This window comes from Cebidichthys violaceus, unplaced genomic scaffold, assembly GCF_023349555.1.
Source record: "Cebidichthys violaceus isolate CVI_PGR_0920_01 unplaced genomic scaffold, fCebVio1.0.p SCAF_3, whole genome shotgun sequence".
NCBI lineage: Eukaryota > Metazoa > Chordata > Actinopteri > Perciformes > Stichaeidae > Cebidichthys > Cebidichthys violaceus.
Window position 1 is genome coordinate 1,674,416 of NW_027176483.1, and position 11,005 is coordinate 1,685,420.

General features: G+C 43.2%; 1 protein-coding gene across 2 annotated transcripts in view; it reads left to right on the top strand.

Moving 5' to 3' along the window:
• glg1a (golgi glycoprotein 1a) overlaps positions 1-11,005 on the top strand; it is a 29,178-nt gene that overhangs the window by 6,176 nt on the left and 11,997 nt on the right. For both annotated transcript variants that reach the window (XM_068722603.1, XM_068722604.1), the window contains exons 2-11: positions 1,448-1,477; positions 1,867-1,953; positions 3,861-4,076; positions 6,190-6,393; positions 6,619-6,690; positions 6,885-7,071; positions 7,283-7,497; positions 7,792-7,913; positions 8,854-8,955; positions 10,367-10,520. In XM_068722603.1, the coding sequence (XP_068578704.1) occupies positions 1,448-1,477; positions 1,867-1,953; positions 3,861-4,076; positions 6,190-6,393; positions 6,619-6,690; positions 6,885-7,071; positions 7,283-7,497; positions 7,792-7,913; positions 8,854-8,955; positions 10,367-10,520 (1,389 nt within the window). The remainder of the gene's footprint in view (positions 1-1,447; positions 1,478-1,866; positions 1,954-3,860; positions 4,077-6,189; positions 6,394-6,618; positions 6,691-6,884; positions 7,072-7,282; positions 7,498-7,791; positions 7,914-8,853; positions 8,956-10,366; positions 10,521-11,005) is intronic.

The window sequence follows — 11,005 nt, forward strand, 5'->3', positions numbered from 1 at the left end:
TACAAATCACTGGTGTGTAGTTGACTGGAGCCCATAGATAACAGTACTCTGTACAGGGAACAGAAAGCAGCGTTAAACAACACAGAAGCTGTTTTCATGTCAGGAGACTCCTGACATCTTCAGATAAGTGCTTAATAAACTAACAACGGCTCCGTCGGTCTGGGTCACATCTCCAGAACCACCAGTTTGTTTTATCTCCCCTCAGTCGACTCTGTGCTGTTTATAACGGCCTCAGTGTGAGCGGGAGGAGACGCACCCACCGTCTGTGTGGAGAGCTCTTGTGACACTTGTGTGTAAAGTGCACCGCAAACAGAACACACACACACACACACACACACACACACACACACACACACACACACACACACACACACACACACACACACACACACACGGCCTATTTCTGGCCCGTGGTCTGGCTGCTGTGTGGTAAACAGTCAGAAAGTCTTGGACCATCTGCAGAGTTGTCTCACACACACACACACACACACACACACACACTCAGAGAGTCCGTCATTCCTCCATTGGGAATGCAGCAGTGATTTGGTTGCTCTGGTTAGGGTGGGGGGGCAGCAGTTGGGCAGCAGTTGGTTGACTTCCTGTCTCGACCAGCAGCAGACAGACGGGTTACCTCAGGTCAACGCAGCAGGAAAATAAGACGCTGCGTCATGAGTCGGCGTTTCCGACTCCAGTTCTTTAAGTGAAGCCGATGCTTCATGTCTTAAAGCTGCATTCTCTCTAGTGTCCAGCAGGGGGCGACTCCTCTGGTTGTATAGAAGTCTAGTCTAAAATGACTCTACTTCTCTCTTGATTTATTCCCTCAGTAAACATTGTAAACATGAGTTTATGGTCTCAATCTCTAGTTTACAGTCTTCTTCAATACAGCATGATGTTCATTTAGTACATTATGCTCCATTTAGAGTCAAACAGACCAGAAAGCAGGGGATGATTTAGGGGCGGGGCTACACACTGATTGACAGGTCTCTACCAGAGACGTATACGACGTATATTGGCCGTATTACAAGATGGCGACGGTGAAAAAGCCAGTGAGTGACGTCACCATGACGACGCTGTCTTCTCATATAGAGTCTGTGGTTCTACTGAGGGCTGGTGGGATCCTGGTAGTCGGTCCTCTAAGAATCTATTTCATGTTTCTTGGTCACGTCCTCGGTGTATGAAGGCCTTTTTAAATGAGGCAGGTTTAACAATGTCTGCACCGCTGCTAGACTCAACAACAGGCGCCTGAACGCACCGTTACACTACAGACAAGCTTGCAATGGATTATGGGACGCACTGGCTGTGTCCTCCAACTTCACATTCCTGCACATTTCTTGCAGCCTCGAGAGAAACAGTCAGTGCGGTTTAATCTCCGGAGAAATGCTCTGAATCCTGAGGTTATCTCCGACGGATTCTCTCTAACGTCTCCTTTTGTCTCCTTCTTCTTCAGGAAACTGAGATTGCAGCCGAATGCAACCATGTAAGTGTCTTCCCTTCCCTAAAACACCACTTCCCAGCATGCACCATGTTTGCACTGCGGGTTCCATGTAGTGTATGTTGAGCATAACCGCACCGAGAAAGAGGAGGAGTTTAGAATAAACAAACATTGATCTTCTGATTGGGTTAAATCCCAATTCAAGGTCCACTTACTAGCCTTTTCTGGAGCTTTCAACCACATGACATACAAGTCTGTTAGCTTAAATATTAAGACTCAAAGTTCTCTCTTCAGTCTTTTATCTTAAAAACAAAAGTTTGACAAAACAATCCCAACTCAAGATCCAGCAGCTCGATGGTCCAGGTAGTTTAGACTCTGCTAGTATCTGGATAGTGTGTGAATCCAGATGTTTTATGTTTCCTTCCTGCCTCCAGCTGCTGTGGAACTACAAGCTGAACCTGACCACCGACCCAAAGTTTGAGTCCGTCGCCGTCGAGGTCTGCAAGACCACCATCTCTGAGGTCAGTCGCTGAAACCGAACCTCTACGGCTTAATTACTCCAGCAAAGAAGACCTCAGACTAAACGTAGTGGTTTTAAAAAGGGACGGTGCTCCTTTTAGATTTTAAGTGTAACACAACAGAAATGTTTGGAACATGTTAAGATTCCAGATTAAGGTCTGTGTGACGTGTCAGTCTGTAAAGCCTCAGAAGCCCACGAAGCTTCCTGAAGCTGCTTTCTGCTCACAAACCACATCCGCCCACCAGGTTCTATCTATCTGATCACCAGTCCCGCTTAACTGTTAGCAGGTTTATGCTTTATAGTAGTAATCAAGCCATAAAAACATAGCATGAGACAAGCAGGTCCCTGTCTTGATGAGGAGTCTTAGCTGCTCTATATTAAATTCCTGATTGCTTATTACTTCATTTCCTTCATAAATTGTGTGATAGGTCGGCATGCTTGTTTTAATAATATGTATGTACAGTGTGTGTGTGTGTGTGTGTGTGTGTGTGTGTGTGTGTATACACACACACACACACACACACACACACACACACACACACACACACACACACACACACACACATATATATGTGAATATGAATGACAAAACACACACGAAGCAAACACCTTCACCTCTCTCAGAACACAAACAGATTAATAAACCGTTCAATGGGCGTGTTTTTATGGCACATTTACTGCCTGGTTCAGTCTCGGTGTTCTTATCAGATAGATAGATAGTAACTTTATTGATCCCGCGAGGGGAAATTATTTTGTTACAAGCAGCAATAGGTTACAGAGCAGCAATAGGTCACAGGTAAAAAATCTTATTATATATAAAGAAAAAGAAAAATACACGTCAGAAAAAAAAGAAAAATACAAGAAAAATACACATGTCACAATATATACAATTATAATATAGTAAAGATGTTATATAAAAAATGCACACTATATACACAGTGAATAGAACAGAATAATATTAAATCAACTAAATAAACAGTAGTGCAGAGGTTTAATGATTTGATTTGGCCCGAGTATCAACCTTATTACCAGCAGCTGTAGCAGCTGTAGCAGCTGCGGTAGCAGCGGTTATCAGTAGACGAGCTCTGATGAAGCCTCTGTTCACTTCCTGCTCAGCAGCAGACAGCAGACAGACTCCGTTAGAGACCAGCTGGTGAACAAAGTGGAGCATTTAGCAGCTAACGAGTCAGATATTTGGAGGAGGAGACCAAAAACGGAGCTAAAAGAGAGAAATCTGGACTTGCATTCACCAAGTGACACAAAGACTGGTTTAATAAGCTTTGTCTGTGTCTGACATATTCACCACTATTCACACTTGCAGATGAAGTCTACACTAATTCTATTATAGTTAGTATTGTACCGTTTGTAGACATAGATTGCAGCGGTGGCTGCGTCGGATTGTTTTCCACTCGTGTGATCAAACATTTCCAATAACTCCAGAGCTTTTTAAACTCTAAAAAGTCAAGATATATTGAAACGAGATACACACTTTGTGCTTTCATGGAATGAAATATTGCGCTTCAGTCCAACAAACAAAACGGGGCAATTAAGCAGCAATCTAACAGCACCATTAATTACATTTAGAGAACCGCAAAACGGCTACAAAGATCAATCGATTAGTTGTCAACTATTCATCCGCAACTATTTGGATAGTTTTTTAATCGTTTTGAGTAATTAAGAGAAAAGCTGATTCCAGCTTCTTAAATGTGAATATTTTCTGGTTCCTTTAGTTGTGGAGAAAACGAGACGTTTGAGGATTTCATCTTCGGAAAACACTCTTTTTATCTTTTCCTGACGTTTTATTTTAGACTAAACTTTCCACTCAATTAATGCGTCTATAAATGTCTAAAATAGCAGTTAAACCCAGATTCCTCCGGGTCATTGAAGCGGTCTGTGCTCTCCGCTCAGATTAAAGAATGTGCGGCGGAGGAGCTGGGGAAGGGCTACCTGGTCTCCTGCCTGGTGGACCACCGGGGCAACATCAGCGACTACCAGTGCAACCAGTACATCACCAAGATGACCACCATCGTCTTCAGCGACTACCGGCTGATCTGCGGCTTCATGGACAAGTGTCGCGAGGACATCAACGCGCTGCGCTGCGGCAGCATCAGCACCGGAGAGAAGGTGAGTCGCAGAACGACGATGGGAACTCCGACCCGTCACCGTGTTCACGCCAACACTGGTTCTAGTTCGGTTCTGTTCAGGGCCGAGTCCATTCTGTTAATCCGTTAGGTCTCACATTATTTTTGTCAGAAAATGGTTTTAAAATCAGCAGATTTAAGCTGGAACAAACGGTTAGTTCTTATAAATAATGAGGTATTCTTTGGGTATTTATGGTTATAAGTTAAAATAACAAATAAGAATTCTCTGTTTTTATAATGAACAGAATATGCGCTGAGTTTAGAGGTGGAGGGATTAATGGATTCAGTAAAAATAAGACGATTAACAGATACTAGAAGATGGAAGATGCGAGCTATAACTATTCGGTTACAGCTGATTGAACAGCAAGCAGACACGTTTTCACGTCTGAATATGACCGCTTTTCACGTTCATTTCTTCAAAAGTCCTCTGAAAAGTCGGTGAACCCTCTAGTTGAGCTGCACGGTGGCGTTCGCGGTGCTGGAACCACTTCCCCTCTGCAGTGACGCTGCATGTGTGTCGACACGAGAGAACGGCGATAAAGACGGAAGCTCAGTAGAAGCCGAGTCATCCGACAGATCCTTCACGTGTGTGTGTGTGTGTGTGTGTGTGTGTGTGTGTGTGTGTGTGTGTGTGTGTGTGTGTGTGTGTGTGTGTGTGTGTGTGTGTGTGTGTGTGTGTGTGTGTGTGTGTGTGTGTGTGTGAGACCAGGTGAACCATGATGGTCGAACCTGTGAAAGTTGTTAAACGGGTTTTGTGGTGGTCTTAAAAAACGACCCAGAATCTGTTGAACGTGTGACTCTCTGAGAACAGACCGCTTTGACAGCAGTGCTGTCAGCCAGCGGAGCGAATCGATCTCCTGTGAACGTGTTCTGCTGCTGCTGAGCCGACCTCAAACCCTCCATAAGCCCGTTAGACACGCGGTTATTATGGGATATCACGCCTGCACAATTAGAACTCGGGAGCAAATTATTTATTTGTCAGCGGGGGTGGGGGGGCTGAGTCCGGGTTCCTTATCGGGAATTTTTATTTTATTTTTTATTTTATTTTTGTCACGACGGCTCGTTTCGGTGCCGGATTAGACGGAGCACGTTCACCCACACTGAGTCGTCTACTGACAATACAAAATACAAGACGTTACTGACGAAGTGATTCATGGAGGGAAAGGAAAGCTCACTCTGTGGGATTAGTGCTGCTACAAACGCCACTGTGTGACGCTGTGGTGTTTGTATTTTACATCAGAAGCTTTTTAAAATACAAAAAAAGATGACTTTTTGTATTTTAAAGTGTTTGTTCTTGTAACTCATTACTTTCCATTTAATAGAAGCGTCTGAGAGGCGCGGCTGATCTATTCGTTAGATTTCTCTGTTTCAGGTGATAGTTGCTGTTGTACCCGCACAGATGATAACACCCCACCAACGTGTTTTCACGTGTTAAAGCTGCATTCTCTCTAGTGTCCACCAGGGGGCGACTCCTCTGGTTGTATAGAAGTCTAGTTTAAAATGACTCTACTTCTCTCTTGATTTATTCCCTCAGTAAACATTGTAAACATGAGTTTATGGTCTCAATCTCTAGTTTCAAAATCCAAGATGGCGACGACTAAAAATGACACAAATCGGTTTGTCGCATCACGACTTCGCCCGCTTCTTATTTACAGTCTTTGACTTTTACACATCAGCGTGTTTGCAGGTTTTGGATATTTCTACTCCATGAATGTTTTAGAAGTATTATGAAGCCTTTTAGCGTCTCCAGGATACGTTAGCCGCTGTTAGCATAAAACATGCCAGTCTTCCACCCAGCTGTCGGGCGGTTGAGTTGCATTGTGGGAGATGTAGGCGCCAGGACAGAGAACAATGTGTGGAAATAAAAAAAAAGGTGATATCTCTGATTCCGCTTCATTGATTTTGATCATTTTTATTTTTAACTGTCCTTCATGAATTTAGTGAAGTGCTAAATCTGTACTTCAGGGTCAGTTCGCCCAAATATCAAAGGACTGACTATCGATAATCCACAGAACAAGCTATCAGTTTGTTCTGAAGAAATGAAAGGTGTTCTTCCAGAATAGATGTTGTTGACGCCTCGTCGTGTCTCCGTGCAGGACGTCCACTCTCAGGGCGAAGTCATCGCCTGTCTGGAGAAAGGTCTGGTGCGGGAGGCCGAGGAGCAGCCGGGGGCGCACCCCATCAAGGACGAGTGCAAGAAGTCCATCATGAGGGTCGCCGAGCTCTCCTCGGACGACTTCCACCTGGACCGGTACCTCTACTTCTCCTGCCGCGAAGACCGGGAGCGCTTCTGTGAAAAGGTGATCAACGGACCCGTGAGGGCGTGGTCTAGTGAGAAGATCCAGAGCTACAGCCGCCATCAGCTCCGTCTTCTTAAACCGATGACGGAAACAAAGAGCTAATAACTCCAGATCAACATCAACGCACTTCTTTAAGCACCTACTTCCTGTTGAGACTTTTTGTAATATTCATCTGGTGTCTACGTTGTGCTTTGATTTCATTTAATATTCTTTCTTTTTTTCCAGACTCTGGCCGGAGAGGGACGAGTTTACAAATGTCTTTTCAATCACAAGTTCGAGGAGGCGATGACGGAGAGGGTGAGTGAGACGCTGCTCTACGTTCAGGTTCTCACGTTAGATGAACCAGGCCGACAGAAGGACTGCGAGCGCCACACGTTGACTCTCTCTCTCTCTCTCTCTCTCTCTCTCTCTCTCTCTCTCTCTCTCTCTCTCTCTCTCTCTCTCTCTCTCTCTCTCTCTCTCTCTCTCTCTCTCTCTCTCTGCGTCCTCAGTGCCGCGAGGCGTTGACCACCAGGCAGAAGCTGATCGCTCAGGACTACAAGGTGAGCTACTCGCTGGCCAAAGCCTGCAAGTCGGACCTGAAGAAGTACCACTGCAGCGCCGATAGCAACATGCCCCGAGCCCGAGAAGCTCGCCTCTCCTACCTGCTGCTGTGTCTGGAGTCAGCCGTCCACAGAGGTCAGTCCCACCGACTCGCTCCGGAGTCTGGAAAACAAGCAATACGGTTTCATTATATATTCTTTTTAGGGTTGTTTTTTTTTGTGCAGATCTGATCTGAGTTTTATGATCCGTTGCACCTCAATAAAAAAAAAAAAAAATCTGAATTAATTATTACAGAAATGGGAAATAATTCACCTTCTATCGTCCGTCTCTGTAAAACGTTTTCCAGGCCGCGTGGTCAGCGGCGAGTGTCAGGGCGAGATGATGGACTACCGGCGGATGCTGATGGAGGATTTCTCCCTGAGTCCGGAGATCGTGCTGCACTGCCGGAGCGAGATCGAGGGCCACTGCTCCGGTCTGCACCGCAAAGGACGGACGCTGCACTGCCTGATGAGGGTCGGCCGAGGAGACATGGGCTCCATCGACCCCAACTGTCAGAGGGCGGTGAGTTCATGCTCGGCTTAAATGTCGTGTTTATTTGTTCCGTTTCTATGAAGTCTCTCCTTTACACACCGAGGGCGGGACGGATAAAGCATCGACACTGTTCATGCAGAATAGGACTACCAGGGTCCTGTTGACCCTCTGGTCCACGTGTCCCGATGCTCCCGAAGGCTTTCAACCATCAGAAGCCAACGTCATGTTTCTGAACAGACTCCCGGTTCTTGACACCCAGACCAGCATCGAGGGGACCCTCCAGCTCGTGTTGTTGATGATGTCGTCATTGTCTTGTGTCTTCAGCTCCAGACCCTGATCCAGGAAGCCGACCCCGGGGCCGACTACCGCATCGACCGAGCGCTCAACGAGGCCTGCGAGTCCGTCATCCAGACCGCCTGCAAACACATCCGCAGCGGAGACCCCATGTGAGCGAGACCTCTTCATCCAGTCTGTCTGTGTGGTTGTTGGAGGACTGGGTTCCTCTCTTTTTCTTTAGTCTTTTACAGAATCTTGTCTGCTCTGATAGAAGCGTTCGTCACATGTGATGTGTTCAAAGACAATCGGACGATAGCGACAGTAACATCTGTGATAAACGGTGTGGTTTTGGTGATCGTTTAAAGAAAACGTGCTTTTCCATCCGGCCAGCAGGTTTTAGGGTTCAGAGCGTTAATAAGAAACACCTTTCACTTCCTGTTTTATTCTGACACGGTCTGCTGAACGGCATGCTGGGACTTCCTGTCGCTGACTACTATACCGCTGTTTTTATTTCAACAAAAGCAGCAGCAGCAGTGTTCAGTCGTTATTTGGGGACAGGAGACGTTCAGGTGTTACGTAGACCTGGTTTCTTATTTTGAAGGAAGCGTTTGTCACACATGATGTGTTCAAGGACCGTCGGAAAGATGACAATCTGATAATTCTGACAGTCTTTACAGCGTCTGGCTGTGATAAACGGTGTAGTTTTGGCGATTGTTTGAATAAAAACATGCTTTTCCATCCTGCCGGTGGGTTGTTTGAGGGTTGATTACAAAATATAAGTTTTCATAATAGTTTGTTAGAATAAAATGCTTCCTGGAATCAAACCTAATGACACACAAGCAGTGGTTTAGTGACTTCCTGTGATTCTGCATAGTGTTTACATTATATATGAGTTAGAATTCATGGTAATAATCTCATATAATGTTTCTCTTTTCATTACATCTGATTCAAAGAAACTTTAATTGTAACTTTAACCTTCTGTAAAAAGTCTAATGATGTGATTTTTAGCTTCTCGGTTTAAATGCTCAGGAAAGTAAAAAGTTCTGCACGTTTTGACGAGATGAACGAGTGATGAATGCGCGGCGCTGTGTTTCTGTGCCGCTGCTGCAGGATCCTGTCGTGTCTGATGGAGCATCTGTACACGGAGAAGATGGTGGAGGACTGTGAGCACAGACTGCTGGAGCTGCAGTACTTCATCGCCAGAGACTGGAAGTGAGTCCAGCTGATGCTCCTCCTTCACACGAGGAGCAGCTGCAGCTTTATTTGTGCTGAGAAGCTTGTGAGGTCACAAAACGCATCCAAACTATTTCCTGTTTAGCGAGAGAGAAAACAACAACAATAAGAAACGGTTATGTGTCAATATCAATTCAACGCTCAATCTTTGAAATGAGACGCCCAAAGTGAATGGGGTGAAAAATGTAACTAGTAGATATCACCATGAAACTTCACCACTTCATTACTGACATCAAGACAATACTTTTTAGTATTACACGTTTTCTGAAATTGTATATTTACATATGCAAATGAGGCATTATCTTATTAAATATGTGCTTATTTTCATACATTTTCAGAACATAAATGTGAACATTGGATAAAGCCAGGTTCACAATTATTGTTTAATTTTGTCGACAAATTGGAGTCAAATGTTTTTACAAAAGGGATTTATTGATATCTCTTTATATTACTCCATAAATCAGAAAATACTGTCAAAAGACATAAAATAATCTATGTCCTCCATGTTGTTATTAATAAACGTAGTATAAATGAGTGTGTGAGTGGTGTGTGGACAAAGCCCTCTGTAGAAAGCTTCAGCACACAGAGAGGAATGAAGGTGTGAAGTTTGGTGGATGTCAGAACTACTGAAGTGGAGATTTCTGGATCAGAGTGTGAGAAAAACTCCATTGATAGAAAAGCTCCTTTAAAGAGACGTTTAGTTAAAGTCCAGACATTTAGAAGAGTCTCCAGGTGAAGAGGGTCACAACATGAACTTTTTTTCTGTAATTTTTTGAATTAATTAAATTTAATTAAAAAAATTAACTAATAGATATCACCATCATTTTTTTTTTTAAATATATTTTTATTAACTTTTATTAAAAAAAGTAACTAATAGATATCACCATCAATTTTTTTAAATACATTTTTTTTTAATTAATGAACTTTAATTAAAAAAATGAACTAATAGATATCACCATTTGTTTTTAAATAAATATTTGTTTTTATTTATTAACTTTAATTAAAAAAAATAACTAATAGATATCACCATTTTTTTTTTTAAATAAATATTTTTCATTAATTAACTTTAATTAAGAAAATTAACTAATAGAGATCACCATCATTTTTTTTTTTTTTAAATAAATATTTTTTATTAACTTTTATTAAAAAAAGTAACTAATAGATATACACCTTAATTTTTGTTTTTAATTTTTTTTTTTATTAATTCACTTTTATTAAAACAATTAACTAATAAATATCGCAATAATTTTTTTTCATTAATGAACTTTAATTAAACAAATGAGCTCGTAGATATCTCCATGAACCTTCAGCAGCTCATCACTCTCATTCAGAGGAGTATCTGTCGTATTTCGTGGGGTTGTTGATAACTCCTCCCTGCGTTGTCGCCCAGGTTGGATCCCATCCTGTATAAGAAGTGTCAGGGCGATGCCGCCCGGCTCTGCCACACTCACGGCTGGAACGAGACCAGCGAGATGATGCCGCCCGGCGCCATCTTCTCCTGCCTTTACCGCCACGCCTACCGCTCGGTGGAGCAGGGACGCAGGGTGAGTCGTCCACGCAGCATCGTCTCCCACAGACACTTTATTCAACATGTCTGCTGCCGTCGGTTCTTTATACTTGATATAATCCTGTTTTGATCAACAGTTTAGCTCGGCTCCATCACACTTGAGTGGAGGACAACATTTCAAATTAAGATTGTAAAGATCTGGATGGTCAGCTACCGTTTGAGAACAATCTGTTTGTTCAGGTCCTTTAAGCTCTTAAAATGATGAGTCTTTGGTGTTTTACAACCTTTGTTCTAATGTTTGTGTGTCTATGTGAGGAATGGGGACAACAGATGTTTTAAAATTGGTTTAGTATTGAAGGAGAAGGCTGCAGACAACTGCCGCTAAACAGGCTGCAAAGTAATGGGGGCGACTCCTCACCGTCATTTACGTCCACTAAAAATGATTATTAGTGTCTGAGAACATTATGGAAAGAACCCTCCAGATAAATATAACATCTTCTTTTACCTTTTGCTTGTCTGTTT